The 23,564-nt window shown below is 40.5% G+C and overlaps 2 protein-coding genes and 1 long non-coding RNA gene across 4 annotated transcripts in view; 2 read left to right on the top strand and 1 right to left on the bottom strand.

The window, feature by feature from the left end:
- Nucleotides 1-23,564, bottom strand: part of LOC132382621 (uncharacterized) — a 98,123-nt gene that overhangs the window by 34,974 nt on the left and 39,585 nt on the right. The window lies entirely within an intron of this gene.
- LOC132382609 (transmembrane protein 87A-like) overlaps nt 1-23,564 on the top strand; it is a 57,211-nt gene that overhangs the window by 1,061 nt on the left and 32,586 nt on the right. The window contains exons 2-6 of the mRNA XM_059953008.1: nt 13,445-13,505; nt 14,213-14,307; nt 16,413-16,529; nt 18,240-18,290; nt 19,858-19,935. Of these exons, the coding sequence (XP_059808991.1) occupies nt 13,445-13,505; nt 14,213-14,307; nt 16,413-16,529; nt 18,240-18,290; nt 19,858-19,935 (402 nt within the window). The remainder of the gene's footprint in view (nt 1-13,444; nt 13,506-14,212; nt 14,308-16,412; nt 16,530-18,239; nt 18,291-19,857; nt 19,936-23,564) is intronic.
- On the top strand, nt 444-13,433 carry LOC132382615 (uncharacterized). The gene is made up of 2 exons (XM_059953016.1): nt 444-486; nt 11,442-13,433. Exon 2 carries the CDS (start codon nt 12,145-12,147, stop codon nt 12,838-12,840), a length of 696 nt encoding a protein of 231 aa, XP_059808999.1. The 5' UTR covers nt 444-486; nt 11,442-12,144; the 3' UTR covers nt 12,841-13,433.

Genomic DNA, 23,564 nt, shown 5'->3' with positions numbered 1-23,564 from the left:
GGAGGCGTGGGGGGGCAGCTGTGTGAAGGGAGTGTGGGCGGGTCTGTAGGGAAGGAGAGGTGAGAGCTGGGAGGCGTGGGGGGGCAGCTGTGTGAAGGGAAGGTGGGTGGGTCTGTAGGGAAGGAGAAGTGAGAGCTGGGAGGCGTGGGGGGGCAGCTGTGTGAAGGGAAGGTGGGCGGGTCTGTAGGGAAGGAGAGGTGAGAGCTGGGAGGTGTGGGGGGGCAGCTGTGTGAAAGGGAGTGTGGGCGGGTCTGTAGGGAAGGAGAGGTGAGAGCTGGGAGGCGTGGGGGGCAGCTGTGTGAAGGGAAGGTGAGCGTAGGGGGGCAGCTGTGTGAAAGGGAGGGTGGGAGAGTGTTGAGGTGAGAGCTGGGAGGCGTAGGGGGGGGTTGCTGCGTAAAGAGGAGGTTGGGAGGGGTGCGTGTGTGTGGGGAGGGTGAGAGCTGGAGTGTGAGATTGAATTTTGATGCGAGGTATTGGAGGAGAAAGGTAAGATGAGTGATGTAAAAAGGGAGTGGGAGAATCCGGAGAGGGGTGTTGAGGCGATTCTCAGGATGTGCTGAGAGTGTGGAGATAGAGAAAGATAAAGAATAAAGAGGAATTAGGAGGAAGATGCAAATAGAAAGTGAGAAAGGGTTGCAGTAGGTGGAGGTGGAAACATTGAAATCCCATTTCCAATGGGATTTTTGGTAAAGTTGGAATTCAGAGAGTCTTAGCTAACTTTTGTAAGTCACTGAAAGCTAGCATGCAGGTGTAGCAAGTGATTTGAAGGGTTAATGCTACGTTGGCTTGGAATACAAAAGGATTTCAGTATGGAAGTGAAAATGCCTCTGTAATTATATTTGTGTCCAGTTTGTTGTATTGAAGTAGAAAGGATGCTAATGTGAATCCTCCAAATATGGTCAGACCAATACCTTAGAAAGCAGCAGTGTTACATTTCTGCTTTTTATATGTCTACTCTTAAAATGAATACAACATTGCATTTGTCTTGACTCAACCTGAAAGTTAACCTTTTGGGAATCCTGCATGAGGACTCCCAAGCCCCTTTGCACCTCTAATTTCTGAATTTGCTCCTGCTTAGAAAATAGTCTACTCTTATTTCTTCTACCAAGGTGCATGACCATACACTTCCTTACACAGTATTCCATCTGCGGCTTTTTTTTGTCCGTTCTCCCAAACTGTCTGAGTGCTTCAGTAGACTCCCTGCTTCCTCAGTACTCTCTGGCCCTCTGCTGATTTCTGTAACATTTCTGTAACATTCTGTAAATTTAGCTCAAAAGCCATCAATTCCTTCATTCAGATGATTAACATATAATGTGAAAAGAAGCAAACACAACCCCTACCCCTGAGGAACACTGCTAGTCAGTGCAGCCAATCAGAACAGGCCCCTTTATTTCCACTCTTTGCCTTCTGTCAGTCAGCCAATCTTCTGTCCATGCTAGTATCTTTCTGTAATACTGTGGGCTTTTATCTCAATTTGCAACCTCGTGTGGCATTTGTCAAAGGCCATTTGAAAGTCCAAGTAGATAACATCCTAAAAGACCATAAGATTATAAGATATAGGAGCAGAATTAGGCCATTTGGCCCCTTGAGTTTGCTGCACCATTACATCATGGCTGATCCATTTTCCCTCTCAGCCCCAGTCTCCTGCCTTCCACCCTGTATCCCTTCATGCTCTCACCAATCGAAAATCTATCAAACTCTGCCTGAGATATACATAAAGATTTGGCCTCTTACAGCTGCCTGTGGCAACAAATTCCACAGATTCACCATTCTCTGGCTAAAGAAATTCCTCCTTATCTCCATTCTAAAAGGATGCCTCTATTCTGAGACTGAATCCTCTGGTCTTTGACTCTTCCATCACAGGAAACATCTTCTCTAGTTCCACTTCATCAAGGCCTTTCACCATTCGATAGGATTCAATAAGGTCACCCCCCCACCCCCCATTCCTCTGAGTTCCAGTGAGTACAGGTCCAGAGCCATCAAACACTCTTCATATGCCAAGCCATTGAATCATTTTTGTGAACCTTCTTTGAACTCTCTCCAGTTTCAGCACATCCTTTGTAAGATAAGGGGCCCAAAACTGCTCACAATACTCAAGTGAGGCCTCACCAGTGCTTTATGAAGTCTCAGCATTACATCCTTGCTTTTATATTCTAGTCCTCTTGAAATGAATGTTAACATTGCATTTGCCTTCCTCATCACTGTCTTAACTTGCAAGTTAACTTTTTGGGAATCCTGCACAAGGACTCCCAGGTCCTTTTGCGCCTCACAGATTTGTATTTTCTCTCCATTTAGAAAATGCTCATGCCTTTCATTTCCTCTACCGAAGTGCATGACCATACACTTCCTGACACTGTATTTCATCTGCAACTTTGCTCATTCTCCAAGTTTAGTGTAGCCTCTCTACTTCCTCAAATCTAGCTGCATTTCCACCTATAGTATCTTCGTAAAGTCTGCAAACTTTGCAACAAAGCCATTAATTCCATCCTCCAAATCATTGACATATAATGTATAAAGAATCGGCCCCAACACAGAGCCCTGTGGAACACCACTAGTCAGCAGTAGCCAACCAGAAAAGGCTCCCTTTTCCTCCTGCCAATCAGCCGCTGCTTAATCCGTGCTAGAATTCTTCCTGTAATAGGGGCTCATAGCTTGTTAAGCAGCCTCTGACTCTCCTTTGTCTATCCTAATTGAAACTTCCTCAGAGAATTCCCCTGACACATAACAGGTGGGTTGGTGGGCAATTCAATAATTAGGGTGGCATAGGAGCTGGCGTATCACTATAACAGCTCCAACAATCAACAATTGGGATGCAATTACCGCCACTGTCTGTAAGGAGTTGTGGGTTTTCTGCAGGTGCTCTGATTTCCTCCCACGTTCCAAAGACATACAGATTGGGGTTATTTAGTTGTGTTGGTGCATTAGTCACTTGTGAACTGCTCAAGCACATGTTCAGACTGTGTTGATCATTGATGCAAATATTACATTTCACCATGTTTTGATGTACATGTGACAAATTGTATATCCAGTGGCCACTTTATTAGATGCTCTTGACAGTGCGCACTAGCTGTTGAAACTTGGATGCACTAGAGGATGGTCCATTGCATCATCCACAGCAGTTATGTTAAATTAACATGTGAACTCTTAGAATACTTTGCTGCAGGAAAAACAGATCCAGCCTATCCATTTGTATCATTCAAACCCTCTGCATGAACGAAGCACAGCAAAGTTATGAATCTTTTTTCAATCTCTCCGGTTAAATCCCATCTTACTTAACATGTTGTGCTCTGAACTACACACAATACTCCAAAGGCAGCTAACCAATGTTTTATATAAGTGTCACATGATGTCCAAACTATGGCACCCCTCCACTGGCAGCTACCTCCAGGTCCTTGTTATTTACTATGTGCATCCAAGTTAACATGTCAAATTCCCCCTGCCACTCCCTCGCCCATTTTCCCAGCTCCTCTATATCCTGTTGTAATTGTAGACACATTATTCACTGTTAACTCCACCAGTTTTTTAAAATCATCTTTACTCTTGCTAATTGTGCCATCTGCATGCTCATCCAAATCATTAATACTATATGTGTGTGTGTGTGTGTGTGTATATATATATATATGTGTGTATATGTATGTATATGTGTGTGTATTTAATTTTTTTTGCGAGTTTTGCCAATTATGTTTTATTGTCTTAAACTATTCTTTTCTTTTTAAGACAAAGAATGAAGCCATTTAGCTCATCAGGTCAATTTTGTTCCCAGCAGTCCCTTACCCTTCTTATTTCTCTATAACCCTACAACTTGTACTCTGACTTAACAGTCATTTCCCCTCCTGCTGCTCATATAAACTCAAGATAATCTATTGTTGCCAGTTAACCTCTTATCCCTAGGATGTCGGAGGAAACGGGCACACTGAGGATTCCCACGTGGTCATGGGAAGGAAGTGTGAACTCCACAGATAGCACCTGAGGTCAGGATGAAATCCTATTTCCTGGAGTTGTGAGATTCCCAACCTTTCTCATGCCATGGACCCCGGGTTGGGAACCCTGCGTTAAGGTTCACATCCCATCTCTGAGTATCTTTCACTTCTATTATTTTTCTTCATAATTTAGAGCTTATTTGACTATATCTCTATAATTTAAAAAATTGCAAAGAATTCTCAGATGTACAGTGCAAAGCGGGGAGGTCCATTGCACCACTCCTAGTGTTTATACTGAGCTGAACTTGGGCGTGAGAGAGCTGAAATACAGTGCTTATTGTTTCCATGGATACTACCTGCTCTGCTCAGTACACCCAATATTTTATTTCTGATGTACCCTATCATTGTTTAGAGACCAGTACGTATGTATGTATGTAATTATAGGCCCGACCTCCTGCATCTAAAGCAGATGGTTGTTGGTCCAAGTATAGATCAAAACTCTTGACATGCAAGTTTGGCTGATGCTTCAGTAAAGGACTGAAGGAATGTAACATTATCAGAGATAACATCATTTGCATAAGATATTAAATAGCGGCACAGTCTTTTTGAATTTCATATAAAAGATCCATTGGTCTTATTTAAAAGAAACGGGCCCTGGAGGTCCTGCTTGTCAGCTTTCAACTTAACTCCTTAATCTCTTTTCATTGGTAGCAATATGTACCACGACTTCTGGCTGCTCACCCACCCCCTTGAGAATGCTTGAACCTGCTCCGAGACATGCCTGATCCTGGTATCTGGGAGGCAAGATACCTTCCAGGTGTCTCTTTCACATTCACAGAATCTCCTGTCTGCTTCTCTAGCTATGGAATTCCCCCCCCCCCCCACTTCCCTTCTGAGCCTCAGTGCCAGAGACCTGGTCGCCGTGGCTTCCCCTGGTAGGTTGTTCCCCCACCCTATAGTATCCAAAGTGGTGTACTTATTAATGGGGGGTACAGCCATGGGGGTGCTTTGCATTCTTCCCTTTCCCTCTCCTGACAGTTACCCAGGTACCTGCCTCCAACAACTGAGTGGTAACTATCTCCCTGTAGTTCCTATCTTTCACTTCCTTGCGAAGGTCATTAAGCTGCAACTCCAGTCCTTAACATGGTCTCTAAAGAGTTCCTCAGGGCAAGGTAATCGTGCTATAATATACAGTACTGTGCAAAACTCTTAGGCACTCACGTAGCTAGGGTGCCTTAGACATTTGTACAGGTAATATTTGTGTGTATATGTATATATGCATGTATATGTATGTGTGTGTGTGTGTGTTTATTGTGCTAAATTGTTTGAACCCTTTCCCAATCAAGTTGCCAACATTTGGAAAAAGTCTGTCTGATCAATACTTATCACGATCAACTGTAGGACAGTCTATGTAAAGTACAATTTTCTGACATTAGCTGTAAGATTAACCCATTCCTCACTTAACTCAGTGTCATTAGCTTAATTTGACACAACACGGTGGACTAAAGGGGGCCTGTTCTGTGCTGTGTTAATCTATGTAGTCTGAACTCATGTCAACTCTCATAATGTGAACTAATATCCTGTAATCCTACTTTTCTTCTATTTGATCAATCTCTTACAGAATCACTGGTAATGAGGTGAAATAAGTCTCTTTTCTGTGTATTGCTATCCCTTCATATAAAAGACATAAACTTGTGTTTCAACTCTGTTCTCTGTAAAGTTTGATTTACCTAGTCTTCCATTCAAAATGATGATATTGCCAAAAAGAGCCCATTTAAAAAAAAGACTGTCATACACCCAATGTGCAAACAATAAAAATAAACAAATAAGGTTCAGAACTGAAGTTCACGAAAGTGACCCCTCTTCAGTTGTGAAGCTGGTCATCACTGCAGCTGATCCAGGAGCCCGTTATTTCCCGGCCACACCTCAGTTCACCGCAGCGACGAGTAAACCTCACCGAGCAACAAGCCCCGACACTCTGACCTTTTCAGTCTTAAATTGGCCAAACCCAACCTTTCCAATTCGGCTCAGTGCTTAAGTTGGTCAAACCTCTGATTGTCTTTGCATATTCTTAAGCAAAATAGTTAAAGCTGAGTTTCATGTGATTAAAGCGGAGTTTAATGGGATAGCAAGCACAGCTGGAGCCAGAGTGCAGATTAAGCTTAATACATTTACTAAAGTGGGACATTAAGCATAATTTTTTCAAGTTTCACATTGAAAAAAGTTACATAAATGCATTGTTTGACCACTTTTGTAGTAAAATCCCCACTATTTGTAGGTGTTCTGCCCTGTCACTGTGATTTGCATCACTTTGACAATAACCAGTATAACATAGAATTAAAAACTACCCAGCAGGTCAGGCAGCATTTCTGTGAAAAGAGAAGTAATGTTTTGGGTTGATTATCCTTCATTAGGAAATTTTATGACCTTTCATCACTGAGAGTCTCCCAGATAAATAAAGTGATTGAGTCATTCTTCTAAGGAATGCCTTTCTTCCACTGAGTTTGACCGTCAGGTTTGATGTCTGCTAAACTGACTTTAGCAGGGAGAGAGATTAATTCCATTCTTCTATAAGCATCAGTTTTCTGCTCAGAAGTTAACTGGAGAGACTCCTTGTCCACAAAGCTTACTGTTGTATAATCTGTTTCTTAGATTCATAACATACTGTTCAGCCCATTGAATCTATGATGGTTCTCAAAGCGATTATGTCATTCTTGTTTTTCCTCACATTTACTTTCAAGCTGTTGCCTCATTCCATGGTACAAATCTCCTGTGTAAAATATGTGGGATCACTGACCCTAGAAGCTTTGACCACTATTGTATGTCATTTCTATGTATACTTTGACACAGTTGCCCGTGCATTTAGGAAGTTAATGTGCCACGTTGAAAATTTCAATTTTCCGCATTCAGTATTTCCTTATGTTTACTCAAAGAAACAGAAACACGCTAGTCAATATTCTTTCTTTTTCAATCTTTTTATTATTATTATTAATATTAACATAATAAGATTGATACATAGATAATGAGATTACAAACATACACATTTCAACTGAACATGAAAGAATACATAAGCAATAGTTACAATATAAGTGAGTCTTTCCAAATCATGGACGATACAAGTAATATATAAACAAGGCAAACCTAGGTATATCATAATATATATTAAAAAAAAACAGAAAAGAGAAAAAGAAAAAAAATTATGCAAGAAAAACTAATCTAACAATCTAATAACTAATAAGGAAAAAAACAATAAAAGAAAAAAGGGAAAAAGAAAAAATGAAAAAAACGGCTGCTTGTAATATCTAACAAAAATACAAAATCATCAGTGTCGTCAACTCCAATCCTCTCAACATATGTAAAATCGAAACTGGAAAAACAAATAGGCTTGGAACAGGATCATATTACATCATATGAAAATATTGAATAAATGGTCTCCATATCTTTTCAAATTTAATAGAAGTATCAAATACAACAGTTCTAATTTTTTCTAAATTTAGACATAACATAGTTTGAGAAAACCAATGAAATAAGGTAGGAGGATTAATTTCTTTCCAATTCAACAAAATAGATCTTCTAGCCATTAATGTAAAAAATGCAATCATCTGACAAGCAGAAGAGGATAAATGGAGTGAGTCCATTGTTGGTAAACCAAAGATTGCAGTAATAGGATGAGATTGTAAATCAATGTTCAATACCGTGGAAATAATATCAAAAATGTCTTTGCAATATTTTTCCAAAAGCGGACAAGACCAGAACATATGAGTTAAAGACGCTATCTCAGAATGACATCTGTCACAAATAGGATTTACATAAGAATAAAAATGAGCCAGTTTATCCTTGGACATATGAGCCCTATGTACGACCTTAAACTGTATTAATGAATGTTTAACGCATATAGATGATGAATTAACTAATTGAAGAATTTTATCCCAATTCTCAATAGGGATAGTAAGGTTAAGTTCTCTTTCTTTTTTCTTTCTTTCTTTTTCAATCTTTTTATTGAGTTTCATATATAAAAAAAATAACATAATATAATATTGAATAGGTTGTAAATACACTAGGCTTGAAGTTAAATTAGTAATAAGATATCAATATCTTATTAAAATATCAGCAAAAAAAAAACATCATACAATATTCAGTCAAACCTATATTGATTATATATGAAAAAGGATAATCACTAAAAGAGAGAAAAGAAAAAAATATATAAAAAATACAAGAAAAAATATATATTGGAAAAAAAATAAACCTAGACTAACATGGGCTATAATAATAGTTTATATGTACATGATAGTGTCAAGAACTCCGGAACTCCATACCAGAACAAGGATAAAAAGAGAAAAGGTCCGGAAGAGGTCAGATTAACTCATATGAAAATGTCAAATAAACGGTCCCCAAGTTTCTTCAAATTTAATTGATGGATCAAAAATAGTACTTCTAATTTTTTCTAAGCTCAAACAAGAAATAGTTTGAGAGAACCACTGAAACGTGGTAGGAGGGTTTACTTCTTTCCAATTTTGTAATATAGACCTTCTAGCCATTAGGGTTGCAAAGGCGATCATTCGTCTAATTGAAGGGGAAAGTCGACTACCATCCTCATTTGGTATACCAAAAATTGCAGTGATAAAATGGGGTTGTAAATCAATATTCCAAACTGAGGAAATGATAGCAAATATGACCTTCCAATAGTTATATAAGGTGGGTCATGAACAAAGCATGTGGGTCAATGAAGCAACTTCTGAGTGACATCTGTCACATTGAGGGTTAATGTGGGAGTAGAATCGAGCAAGCTTATCTTTAGACAAAGTTCTCTTTCCCAATCATTTTTAATCTTATAGAAGGACTCTGTACGTATCTTCATAATTATATTGTAGAGTTTTGATATTAGCCCTTTCTGAGAAGAATTTAGTTCAAACAAATTCTCCAAAATATCTGAAGACACAAGATTTGGAAAGGTAGGAAGTACAGTATTTAAGAAATTCCTAATGTGTAAATATCTAAAAAAAAATGAAATCTAGGCAAATTATATTTATTAGATAATTGTTCAAAAGACATAAAACAATTATCCAAAAATAAATCGGAAAATCGTAGTAATCCTTTAGTCTTCCAAGCTGAATAAGCTTGGTCTATAATAGAAGGATAAAAAAAGCAATTGGATACAATAGGAATATTTAAAACAAACTGAGTCAACCCAAAAAATTTCTGAAATTGAAACCATATACGTAAAGTATGTTTAACTATCGGATTGTCAATTCGTTTCTGCAATTTAGAAAGAGCAAAGGGAAGAGAAGACCCTAAAATAGAACCCAATGAAAATCCTTGTACAGATTTAAATTCCAGGTTCACCCAATGAGGGCTAAAAGATAAATCCCAATCCTTTAACCAACATATCAAATATCGGATATTGACTGCCCAATAATAAAATCTAAAATTAGGCAATGCCAATCCACCTTCCTTCCTTGTCTTCTGTAAATATTTTTTACCTAATCTAGGATTTTTATTCTGCCATATATATGAGGAAATTTTTGAATCAACATTAGCAAAAAAAGATTTCGGAATAAAAATTGGTACCACTTGAAATATATATAAAAACTTGGGTAAAATAACCATCTTAATAGCATTAATCCGACCTATCAGAGATAAAGATACTGGTGACCGTAGACTAAACAAACATTTAATCTGATCGATTAGGGGTAAAAAATTAACCTTAAATAAATCCTTATAGGTTTTTGTGATTTTAATCCCTAAGTAAATGAGAGCCATTAACTAATTTAAAAGGTAAATTTCCATAAATTGGAACCTGTCTATTTAAAGGAAACAATTCACTCTTATTAGGATTTAATTTATACCCGGAAAAATTACTAAATTGAGCCAACAATGATATAACTGTGGGAATGGATTTCTCAGAATCAGAAATAAATAATAATAAATCATCTGCATATAATGATAGCTTATGTATATCCGACCCACAATTAATGCCAAAAATGTTCTGTGATTCTCTGATAGCAATTGCCAAGGGTTCTAAAGCAAAATCAAATAATAATGAACTAAGAGGACAGCCTTGTCTAGTACCCCGAAATAAACGAAAAAAGGGAGATCTTTGATTGTTAGTAAGCACCGAGGCTATTGGAATATGATATATCAGTTTAATCCAGGAAATGAATGTCGGACTAAAATTAAACTTCTCAAGCACAGTAAATAAGTATGGCCATTCAACTCTATCCAATGCTTTCTCCGCATCTAATGAAATGACATATTCTGAAGTGGTATGTGAAGGAGTATAAATAATATTTAATAATCTCCTAACATTGAAAAAAGAATAGCGATTTTTAATAAAACCAGTTTGATCTTCCGAGATAATTTGAGGTAATACCTTCTCCAGCCTGGATGCTAGTAACTTGGAAAAGATCTTAGAATCTACATTCAATAAGGATATTGGTCTATAGGATGCACAGTCAGTAGGGTCTTTATCTTTCTTCAATATTAAAGAAATGGAAGCTCTATAAAAATTGTGGGAGATTACCCAATCTAATTGCTTCTTCAAAAACCCTGCATAACCAAGGAGAAAGAATAGCGGAAAAACTTTTTAAAAATTCTACTGTATACCCATCTGGACCTGGTGCTTTCCCAGAATTCATAGAGGAAATAACCCCTTCAATTTTTGTATCTGTAATAGGAGTTTCTAATATTGAAAGATCATCTGATGATAATGTTGGAAAATTCAATTTCCCAAGAAAATCACACATGGTATTATAATCATGAGGGAATTCAGAATGATACAGGGAGGTATAAAAATCTTGAAAAGATTTGTTTATCTCATCATGACTAGTCAATATTCTTGGCAATACTTCTGTTAATTCAGGAACTTTCTGTTTCAAAATGGCAGCGTTACACTGCATAATTGAATCGTGTATTGATGTATATATCCCATTCTGTGACTTTTGGGTGGCTAGCTTTTAGAAATTGTTTTAAACTAACAAGTTTTGTGCTGTTATTATTCTGAAAATCACTCAATGTGAGATGTGTGTTCTAGTCCGTCTACCATTGTAGTATTTTTAAACCTAATTGCATTTATCAAATTTACTTTCCCTTTTCTTGACATTTGGGGCTAACAGCACAATGCATTATTAATGTGTTGTGGTCCTGCTTCTTCTGTCAGATTGGAACACTTTCCATTCTTCCTTCTTTCCATGTAACCATCTGGCTGACATTTGGGTCAACTGGTGACCATCCTATTGCATTTTATCTTTTCAGAAATGCCTAATGTGACATTCCAATAATGAGTGAGAAAGTTCTGAATATGGTGTTTGTTGTATTGTGAGCATTAGAAAAATAAGTTAATACTAATTAGGATGATGGTAATATAGCAATACTCTCACTAGGGGAAGCGTTAGTAAAGAGAGGCTGGTTCCGGGGTTTGGGGGGGGGGGGGTTACTTCTGTTTTCTTGTCCTGTGTGCATGTGTATTGCTTCTCTGCCATGCAGTGAAAACCTCCGTATATAAATATTGGTTTGCCGTCCCAGATAAAGTTGTTCCTTTGGACACGAAGTTATCAAGTGGTCCTTTTTCAAAGTAGAAGCTACCACATATTTTTGGCGATGAGGTGAGCTAGTTTTTTGGATGTATTGTCCCGCTGCTCTGGGGAGAGAATCCTCGCGTTCAGATGGCTACGTTTGGGTCTATCAGTGAATTTGTGCAGGGGAACGAGGACTGGCCGGAGTATGAGGAAAGGTTGGGACACTTTTTCTGTGCTAATGGAATTACTGAGGAGGCTAAGATGCACTCTATTCTCCTGAGTGTGTGTGGGGCAAAGACTTAAAAGCTAATAAGGAACTTAACCACACAGCAGAAACCAGGAGAAATTCCATATGATGAGCTGATCAAGCTCATGGGGAAACACCACAATACAAAACCTTCTGTGATAGTCCAATGGTTTAAGTTTCACAGCCATTTCAGGAAGCCAGGTCAGTCTGTGGCTGAGCTTCGGCAGCTGTTGGAACATTGTGATTTCGGAGCCATGTTGGATAACATGCTCCGTGACAGATTGGAAACTCCACCACTGACTTTCAAGAGAGCCCTAGAGATTGCCCAAGGCATGGAGATAGCTGCTGATAATATCCAGAAAGGATATGGGGGGTTGCAGTTGGCGGCAGTGTACTAAGTCAGGAGGGAGTCTGGTAAACGGGCAAAGCGGATGGAAATGTTTTCGGTGTGGAGGGACACACTATGCAAATGATTGCAAATTCAAAGACACTGTCAGCCATGCTTGTAGTTAAAAAGTGCAGGAGCATAAAGGGTGAGGTTAAGCCTGGGCAGGGGAAAGCTCAACAGACTCAGGCAGCCACACACCACCTAGGAGAAGCAGACGGAGAGGCAGCGTTTGCCTACAACATGTTTGGGGTGGAAATGGATGAGGGACCACCTGAACCATATTATGCCACAGTTACTGTTGGCGGAAAGGACATTAAGTCTGAGATTGATTCAGGGGCTACTGCATTGGTCATTGGTGAGGAGACCTACAGGAGGACATGGGGGTCCAACCTGCCTCCCATCAGACTGTCTAAGCTCCAACTCAGGACCTATACGGAGCAGCCCATACCTCATTTAGGGGTGTTATATGTGGATAATTCAGCCAGGCTGGTGATAGCTAAGGGCAGTGGGCCCAGTCTTTTGGGCCGCGATTGGCTTCGCAAAATCCGGCTCAACTGGCATGAAATTAAGTATGCACACACGATGAAGGACAGTCTGCAGCGGTACAGTGACGTGTTCAGGGATGAGCTGGGCACACTGAAGGGTGTGACCGTGAAACTCCATGTCAACCCTGAGGCCGCACCACGTTTTTTTAAGCCCAGATTGGTGCCCTATGCCACAAAAGGCAGTCGAGACGGAGCTGGAACGGTTACAGGAGCTGGGCATCATTGAGCCCGTCCAGTTTTCAAGGTGGGCAGCTCCTATTGTTCCAGTTTTGAAGGCAGATAAAATGGTGAGGATAAGTGGGGACTACAAGCTTACAGTGAATCAGGTCTCTCAGCTGGAGGAGTAATACGCACAGGGAGTTTGGAGTGGCGTCTAGCCCCGCCATTTTCTAAAGGACAATGGACTCTTTGCTGTAGGGGATTCTACACATAGCAGTGTATCTTGATGATATTTTAATCACGGCAGCCACGGAGGGGGAGCATCTGGCTAACTTAGAACAAGAGCTGAAGAGACTCAGACGCAGGGCTGTGATTGAAACGCGGCAAATGTGTGTTCCTAGCACCGAGTGTGAGCTGCCTGAGACACCAGATCACAGCTGAGGGGCTTTGCCCAGTGAACGACAAAGTGAGAGCCATTAAGGAGTTGTAAGTGGTAAATCTAGGTTTGATTTAAATGAATCCATAATGCTGTAATGAACAAGAATTTATAAAACATGGATCAATGCATTCCTAGAATAATATTGTCCCAAGCTGTGTTTTATGTTCACATTTGGTTTAAGAGAGTTTTCCTTGCACTCAATCACTCAATACCTCCCTTTTTGTTTCTCCAGCTTGTTTCTAATTATACCTTAAGGAAGACTCTTTTCAATGACACAACAATTTCCTTACACTGTAAGTAATAGTTCTTGGAATGTATATAAAAATAGTAATGGGAACCATAAGGGATTAGGAATGTGTTATGTGTTTTCAAGGGGGAAATGACTGCTATGTAGCCTTCTTCACAGTATTACTATGTAAGCTGGAGGATAATTAATCAGCAAATCGATGGAAGCAGCTCCATGAACACCCTCCTATTTTGTGATGGTTGGAGCCATTCACATATTTTAGTAGCTCAGGTTTTTGCCACTACCTTCCTGCAAAAGAGTTGAACATCTATGTCAGACGTATGTTGGGATTCCTACCCTCAGAAGCCGTATCTCAGCCAGGCTGATTCCCTCCACTTAGTACCCAGAATTTTAAAGAAGTATTTGTACATTGCCTGTGAATCTAGTCAAGTTGTCTCAGTAAGGTTAGAACACAGATGTATCCAACAATGTGAAAAAATTACAAGATTTCTCTTGTTCACAAAAAAAGCAGGACAAGTGTATTCCAGCCAATTCTTTGGCTTTGAGCTTCCTTAAGGAGCAAAATACCAATTGGTACCTTCCAGTGGATAATTCTGAAGTGTTTCTGGAATTTATTTTTAATTTCAGATTTTTTTACATTTTTACACAACATTCAGGTTGTACACTGTTTGCCAAGAACAATTGATTAAAAATATCTAAAAGTACCACATGATGTTCATAAACTAATGTTCTTTCTCGTGTTCTTGCGTGTAGTTTACAGTGAAAGTGGATGTGATTCTTCGCTGTCTTTTAATATCTCGTGGTACCTCAGGTATTCACACTGCTACAATGAAGTGTTCAACCTGCCAGTAAGTCCTGTTTGCTATAGTTTGAATGAGAAAATATTTCATGAAAACAGTAAGTGCTAGGCATACTATAAGGCAATATATATTGAGAAATGCTTAACACTTCAAGTTGATTTTTCATTTGCATTGGTGAAAGTTAGCTGCCAAGGTTTATCTAGGGAAATAAGTACTGATCATGAGATCTAATGGAAAGGCAATGGGAATGGTCACATTGTTGTTATCATGATTAAATAGTAATCAAAGACCATCTATTTCAACGTTGTCTGATGGGGATTCTTGCCTGCTTCAGACCATGTGTAACTCTAGTCACCGCAGTGTGATTGAACCAACTTGCCCAAACACACCCAGTACAATGAGTTTTATATTGTAAGGTTCTTTTCATGAGCTCCTGGGACTTTCTTGAATTAACATGAATGGTGTGGATTGGAATGACCTAGTCATAGACTTGTTACACCAAAATAACAAACCCTTTGGCCCAACCAGACCACTGCAGACCAAGTTGCCTACCTGAACTAGTCCTATTTGCCTCCTTTCGGCCCATATGCATTTAAACATTTCCTATCCTTGTGCCTAACTAAGTTGCCTTTTAAACTTTGGAATTGTATTCACATGCCATATCCTCAGCATTTCATTCCATATGCCCTCTTACAAACTTGCCCTTTATGTATTTTCCCTGTTACCTTAAGTCTCTTCATTTAGTTTTAGACTCCTGCCCTGGGAAAAAGACCTTTGTGTGTGTGTCCCTCATGATTTTATGCACCTCCATAAGGCCTCCTCGCAGTCTCTTCCAATTCAAGGAAGAGATAGTATCAAGTTTCTCCTTATGACTTAAGCCCTCTAATCTCGAAAAGGTCCTTGTGAAAGTCCTGCTTTACCTGGCAAGTACTCTTCTTGTGATGATGCACGACACTTATGTTAAATGGGACAGATCCATTAAAAAGAATGTGACATTGGTAGAAAAATCGGGGGGAACTGGGTTTGGGGAAAATTACTTTCAGAGGGTGTTGTGTTTTGGGAAGAGGTGTTGGAATACACTGCCTGAAAGGGTCATACAGGTAGAAACACAGGCCATGTTTAAGCATTATTTGGATGTGTATTTAATGGATCAAAGGATGTACTTCTGCCATTTCTTTTATTTCATATTTGTAATAAGATGTGCATGACGTCTCTCTTGCCTGTCCTGCTTGCCCACTGTCCTTCTTTGTCTTGCCCTCTTGTATAGCTGGTAACCATGTTCATTGTCCTAAATGCCATCAGAGAGATGAAGTTTAAAAACTGTGTGCAAAATTCTTCAGTATTGCACCTTTTGTTATGCTTGGTTCAGCATTATTACTTCGTAATCTGAATCATCAGTTTGCAAGCTTGTCCCATCCAGTACAGTTTAAAAGGTGTGTTGGCACATGGCCATGTGGTTAAGGTGTTGGACTAGTGATCCGAAGGTCATGAGTTCGAGCCCCAGCCAAGGCAGCGTGTTGTGTCCTTGAGCAAGGCACTTAACCACACATTGCTCCAATCCACCCAGCTGAAAATGGATACTGGCAAAATGCTGGAGTTAACCTTGCGATAGACTGGCGTCCTATCTGGGGGGGGGAGTCTTCACGCCACGGAAACTGCCATAAGTACTAGCCTGATGATCCCATAAGTCTCAGGACAGACTTTAACTAACAGTTTAAAGTGCCAACTTTTAATACATTCTCCAACCTCCAATTCATAGAAGGAATTCTATCAAAGGAAAGTTGGATGATTAACAATTAACCCTCAGCTTCGCAACCAGGCAGTCCATTGCATTACGATTACTGTTGCCTATGTTACTACAGTAATTAGATTTCATTGTCTGTAAAATGATCCAAAGAACACTGAGGTTTGGAAAGGCGTTACAAAAACAACTCGATCCTTCATATTAGTTTGAAGATAGTTGCATGTTAAGATACAGAATATATGTGAGATCAAAAGTAATGTATACTTTATGAATATTGTAGTTCATAGGAAAGAAGCAATTCCCTTCCTTCACCATTGCTACCCTTTGCAAGCTTAATCCACATTTGAGTCTTTTCTAACCATCTCTTCTTTGAATCACTGAAGCATTTGATTATTTCATTGTCTTGTAGGATGAGCAGAGTAATGTATACTTTGAAAGTAACAGAGAAATCAATCCAGGATGGTCTGGAAGCTATGCTCAAAATCACTTCATTGTTGAGAACTGCACAGAGCTCTTTAAGCCACAGGTATGTTGAAACCTTTGTTGCCTGGGGACTGATTGTGTAGAAAACTGTCATAGTCATGGCACCAACTCAAGTCCTTTGGTCCACTACATCCATGATGACTGTTTTGCCCATCTCATCATCATCATCATGTGCCACGTCATATCACATGGAAGATCTGTCTTTCCATCTGTTGTTCTTACTCTTTTCTTTATCCATGATTTTCTTGGCAATTTTTTCTATAGAAGTGGTTTACCATTGCCTCCTTCTGGGCAGTGTCTTTACAAGATGGGTGACCCCAGCCATTATCAATATTCCTCAGAGATTATCTGCCCGATGTCAGTGGTCGCATAACCAGGACTTGTGATAGGCACAATCTGCTCATACGACCGTTCACCATGTGCTTCCATGGCTTCACATGACCCTGAATGGGGGGTGGGGGTCTAAGCAGGCACTACACCTTGCCCAAGGGTGACCTGCAGACTAGCGGAGGGAAGGAGCGCCTTACCCCTCCTTTGGTAGAGATGTATCTCCACCCACCACCTCAACACTAACAATATTTGAAATTACAGTCGGCACTCATCCGCGAGTTCTGTATGCGCAAATTCAACCAACCGCGAATCGAGAAAACCCGGAAGTGCTCTTCCAGCATTTGTTGTTCGAGCATGTACAGACTTTTCTTTCTTGTCACTATTCCCTAAACGATGCAGTATAACAACTAGTTTACATAGCATTTACATTGTATTAGGTATTATAAGTAATCTAGAGATGATTTAAAGTATACGGGAGGATGTGCGTGGGTTATCGTGGATCGGGATCGAAAAAAATTGAAAGTTCTCTTAACTATGTAAGCTGGAACAGGTACATCCGGTATTATTTAGGGTCAGTTAGTCAAACGTTTGTCTTAGTATATAGTATATATTTTACCTTTCTATGCATATAAAATGCTTAAGAACGTATGTTTCAGTGCCGGCCTTGGGAAGTTCCTGAGTTCAATCCAATGACAGACCACTTACGAGTGCGCTCTCCACCAGTGCCTGGTTGATGTGGAGGATCAAAAACCCAAAACCCAATAATTAAACCACTGCGCTGCTTAGTAATAATTGTAGCTTTCATTGGGGCAGGACCTTTCTCACTTTATCCTTTAAAATTGTTCCAATCATTGACTGACGTAGTCTATCACTTTTCCGATGGCGTTTCACCTCTTTCTGATCGCTTTATTATTTCCACTTTATTTTCAATGGTGATCGTGATTATTTTCGTGAACAAAAACACTGCGGATTCAGAACTCCGCCGCCGGGTCCTAACGTCCACCACACTAAGACAGGTTAAATAAGGTCTGGGGTTCTGCTGGGTCCTAAGGTCCAGATCATTTAGACAGGTTGAATAAGAGACTTGAGCATCCACAAGGATGATATCCGCAAGGGGTCTCAGAACCAAACCCTTGCGGATAAGGAAGGCCGACTACTATTTTTTAAATTGTGCCATTGATCGTATAGAATTACAGAGAAAGGTAAGTTGGATAACAGGTGAACAGGAATATGGTCTGAAATGTTGGGGGGGTGTTGGATTTGGTATGTGAATATTCTTTCTGTAATGGGAGAGTGATGAAGTGTAACCTGCAGTTTGTGTGGGGGGGGCATCAAGTTACTAGAGATGGTTGGTGAAGGGGTGACACAATGAGGGGTTTTGAGCACAGGATGTTCAGTCATTTACACTACTTTCCTTTCTCAGACCTATAACCCATCTTTGATCCAGGTGAAGAAATTGGAGCCTCTGAAAGGGGTGAGTGCGCCTTGGGGTTAGATGGTTATTCTGGTTAAAAATTAACTGGTTAATGCAAACTGTTAAAATGTAGGGAAATTAATATTTTTTGAACTCAGTAATCTCATAGGTTAAAAGCTAAATCGTGTGTTTTGAAAATGGAGATAAGCGCTGATATTAGATTCTGGGATTAAACAGCAACATGCTTTAGATTCGGTTTACTATTTTTAAGCAATGCTTCCACTTGGTCCTCAGGTTCACTGTTTTAAATATCTAATTTCTAACTAGCTTCAGTCACATGAACTTGTGTGACCATAAGACACTACCGTGCTTAGAACAAACTATTTTTAAATAGTGCCGTTTGGGTGTGTTTGTGTTCAAAAAGCAATAGGTTCAGTTTAATGTCAGAGAAATGTATACAATATACATCCAGAAATTCTTTTTCTTCAGCAATTTTTGTCACTGATAGCTGGTGAGAAATTAGTAGTAAAACAATTCGGAACTGTTTTGCTCACTCTGGTTTGAAGCATTCAGACTTGGAGATACCAGAAACAACCAAGAGCGAAAATGAAATGATTTCATTACTGCAAGAAGTTAGGAGCTACAAAGAACTTGAAGGTGCAATTGTCAATGAAGGCAGTCCATTATGTACACTAGGTGGCTACACTGATTTTATTCATTTACACTCAATCAAAAGAACAGAGCAGCATACACAGGATGAATTCCACATTGATAACTATTAGGAACTAATACACACAAAATGCTGGAGGATCCTGATGATGGATCTCAGCCCAAAACGTAGACTTGTTTACACATTTCCATAGATGCTGCCTGGCCTGCCAAGTTCCTCCAGCATTTTGTATGTGTCGCTGGGGTTTCCAGCATCTGCAGATTTTCTCTTGTTTGTGATTAGGAATTAATACACAGTTTTAAAGTACTTTAGTAGTATTGAGTGCTCAAATTTGTTTCGTATTTTGTTTAAATACATAATTTGTTACTCGTTTTAGTTAATTAGTTTGTGTTTTTAACTATTTCCATGAAAGCTCAGCTAATTGAGGCAGCTGCCTAATTTGTCAAAATGCACTGTCCCAAAGTGTCCCAATTAGCCAGAATCCACAGTGCCTGCTCTTTAGACACTGTCTTGGGCAGCACCACATTTGGGGCTGTCTCCTCAACGTGAAGATAAGCAGCAAGTCAAATTTGGATCTGTCTTCAGCATGAATACCTATAAATAAATTTCACAGATCCCAAGCACAAGAAGGGTTATCTAACAGCTCAATCAAATTAATTTTTGGAAAGCAGGAAATTTAGTATCAATTCTGATGAGTATCCTTGGGTTAATAAGGAAGGAGCAAGTGGGGTGGTGGGGGGAGGGGGAAGAGACCTTTAGAGCAGAAACAATATAGCTGAAGACTTGGGTAACATGCCAAAACAGGATGACTAAAGGGTCTGGACTAAAAAACTGGGTTGAGTGAGATAACAGAGTTTTAAATCAAGACAAAGATGTGCAGGTTCAGAAGAGAAAGAATGTGGTTAAAGTAAATTGGCTGTGAATAAAAATTTCAAATGCCTTTGTTTCTTTTTCCAGAATCCAATAAACACACAAGAGAATGACAAAGGCAACAGAACGGTGGGAACTGTTTCACCTCCTGTCCCTGGACATGAAGTAAGTGCAGCTGAATTACACATTTCACTTATTTGCATTGGGCATTATTTCTTAAGAGATGTTTGAAAATATTTCTATCAGCTAACTTGTGGCTATACAAGTCTTCAGTGTCCTGCCTAAATGACTACCGTCCCGTTGCACTTACATCCATCATCATGAAGTGTTTCGAGAGGCTCGTCACGAGGCATATGAAGACCCTGCTGCTCCCCTCACTGGACCCCCTGCGTACCTTCCCAACCACTCAACAGATGACGCCATTGCCACCACCTTCCACCTGGCCCTAACCCACCTGGACAAAAAAGACACATACGTTCGGATGCTGTTTATAGACTTCAGTTCAGCATTCAACACAATCATCCCTCAGAAACTGATTGGAAAGCTGAGCCTACTGGGCCTGAACACCTCCCTCTGCAACTGGATCCTGGACTTCCTGACTGGGAGACCTCGATCAGTCCGGATCGGAGGCAGCATCTCCCAACACCATCACACTGAGCGCAAGGGCCCCCCAGGGCTGTGTGCTCAGTCCACTGCTGTTCACTCTGCTGACCCACGACTGTGCTGCAACACACAGCTCGAACCACATCATCGAGTTCGCCGATGACACGACCGTGGTGGGTCTCATCAGCAAGAACGACGAGTCAGCTTACAGAGAGGAGGTGCAGCAGCTAACGGACTGGTGCAGAGCCAACAACCTGTCTCTTAATGTGAACAAAACAAAAGAGATGGTTGTTGACTTCAGGAGGGCACGGAGCGACCACTCCCCGCTGAACATCGACAGCTCCTCGGTAGAGATCGTAAAGAGCACCAAATTTCTTGATGTTCACCTGACGGAGAATCTCACCTGGTCCCTCAACACCAGCTCCATAGCAAAGAAAGCCCAGCAGCGTCTCTACTTTTTGAGAAGGCTGAGGAAAGTCCATCTCCCACCCCCCATCCTCATCACATTCTACAGGGGTTGTATTGAGAGCATCCTGAGCAACTGCATCACTGTCTGGTTCGAAAATTGCACCATCTCGGATTGCAAGACCCTGCAGTGGATAGTGAGGTCAGCTGAGAAGATCATCGGGGTCTATCTCCCTGCCATCACGGACATTTACACTACACGCTGCATCCGCAACGGAAACAGCATTGTGAAGGGCCCCATGCACCCCTCATACAATTTCTTATCCCTCCTGCCGTCTGGGAAAAGGCTCTGAAGCATTCGGCCTCTCACGACTAGGCTATGTAACAGTTTCTTCCCCCAAGCTATCAGACTCCTCAATACCCAAAGCCTGGACTGACACCTTGCCCTACTGTCCTGTTTGTTATTTATTGTAATGCCTGCATTGTTTTTGTGCACTTTATGCAGTCCTGTGTAGGTCTGTAGTCTAGTGTAGCTTTCTCTGTGTTGTTTTTTTTTACGTAGTACAGTCTAGTTTTTGTACTGTCATGTGACACCATGGTCCTGAAAATATTTTTACTATGTACTGTACCAACAGTTATGGTCTAAATGACAATAGAGTGACTTGACTTGACTTGACACATCTCTACCATGATGCTTCAGAGGCCTGGGTGCTATTTTGATATTTTGGCTTGTCAAGTCAAGTCATTATGCAGTCTCCCTGCTAGTCAAAAAAACCTTGGACTACCTTGCACCCTACGACCTAGAACAGATCCCTGTGGAATACCACTGGTCACTGTCATTGAGGCATAATATGCTCTGTCTACAACCATCCTCTGTCTGTTTTGAATTCTGTATCCACACAGCCAAGTTATCCTGGATCTCATGTATCCTGATTTTCTGAAAAAGCCTACTATGGGGAATGTTATCAAATTACTAAGATCCATTTACGCTACATCCATTGCACTACTTTCATCAGTTTGCTTTGTCACATCTTCCCAGTCAGGCTCATGAGGCATGACCTACCCCTCAAAGCCATGCTGACTATCCCTAATCAGACCATACTTTTTCAAATGCTCGTAAATTTCTGTCTCTAGTAATTTGTCCACCACTGAATTAAAACTCACTGGTCTATTATTCCAATGGCTATCCCTACTCCCTTTTCTTTTGAACAAATAAATAACATTTGTTACTCTCCAAATATCTGGTACAACTCCGAGTGCCAGTGAGGATGCAAAGATCATTGCCAAAAGCTCAACGATCTCTTCCCTTGCTTCCTGTAATAACCTGGGTTATATCATGTATGGACCTGGGGACTTATCTATTCCAATGTTTTTCAAAAGTTCCAGCATATTCTCTTCCTTAATGTTAACATGTTCTAACATATCAGCCTGTTATACGCTGTCCTCACACACTGGTAAATTCTAAAGCAAAGTATTCGTTAAAGATCTTCTCTGACTCCAGGCATACATTTGCTTTTCTATCCCTGATTCGTGCTATCCCCACTCTAGTCATCCTACTGTTTTTCACACTTTTTTTTAGACATCTTGGGATTTTCCTTAATCCTACTTGCCAAAGCTTTCTCAAGTCCTCTTTCAGTCCATTCTTCAGCTCCTTCCTGGCTACTTTGTGACTTTCCAGTGCCCTGTCTGCTCCTTGCTTTCTAAACCTTATGTAGCTTTTTTCTTCCTCTTGTCAAACCCACCCAGAAACCCAGGCAAGCACTCCCTGAACGTTGCACCTTGATTGCCCCAATACATTTGTCAGGATTCTCTGTGATTTCAGTTGAGCCTTCAATACTATCATCCCTGAGCCTCTGCAAGAGAAACTCTTCATTCTTAACTTACTGCATCCCATGTCCAGGTGGATCACAAACTTCTCGGACAAGAGGCAGTATGTGACACTGGCAAACACATCAGCACAGCCCACACAGTCAGCCCTGGTGCACCAGAGTTGTGTTCACTCCCCTCTCCTATTTTCTCTATGCACTAATGTCTATTGTCTCCAGTGATTCATCGGTTAAACTGATAGTTTGTGGACAACACCACTGTCATAGGGCTAATCACCAGAGGCAACTAATCCAAGTACCACCAGGAGGTAAACAAGCCGGTAAACACGACACTTGGTGCTGAATGCCTTCAAAGCAGGAGGTACAGAAAATGAAAATGCCTTCTCTGCACCCTCCCACTCATCAGTTTCCTGGACATTATTTCACAGGACCTCATGTTTATTGATCTTCCGGCCCTTCGAGACGTGCCACCCCTGATTTAAACCAGCCTAGTCATGAGACAATTTATAAGTGACCAATTAGCCTACCAACCAGTATGTCTCTGGACTGTGGGAGGAAACTGGAGCCCCTGGAGAAAACCCATGCATTCCATAGGGAGGACATACAGACTCCTCAGGTGACATCAGAATCGAACTCTGAACTCCAACACCCTGAGCTGCAACAGCATCATGATAAACGTGATGCTACTGTGGTACCCCATTTACAAAAAGGCTTGGCAAAGTATGTACTTACAAGCAGTTGGTAAAATTCTATCTTCCCCAGAACATGCTGATGCAATTCCACACTGCTGTCATAGAGAGCACCTTCACATCAGCCATTACTGTTTGGTTTGGGGCAGCATCCTCTCACAATGTATGAAAGCTACAGTTAAACTGTCAGGACAACAGAAAAAGCCATTGCATGTGGTTTACTGTCACTACCAGACAGAGAATCAGGCAGGAAAAATCATTGCAAATATTA

This window comes from Hypanus sabinus, chromosome 2 (genome assembly GCF_030144855.1).
Source record: "Hypanus sabinus isolate sHypSab1 chromosome 2, sHypSab1.hap1, whole genome shotgun sequence".
Classification (NCBI taxonomy): Eukaryota; Metazoa; Chordata; class Chondrichthyes; order Myliobatiformes; family Dasyatidae; genus Hypanus; species Hypanus sabinus.
The sequence above is the reverse complement of the archived record's forward strand: the minus strand, read 5'-3'. Positions and strand labels throughout refer to the sequence as shown.

Bases quoted from the DNA above. Each gene is read 5' to 3' on its own strand.
- LOC132382615 (XM_059953016.1), top strand. From the start codon at position 12,145: ATGCAAATGATTGCAAATTCAAAGACACTGTCAGCCATGCTTGTAGTT.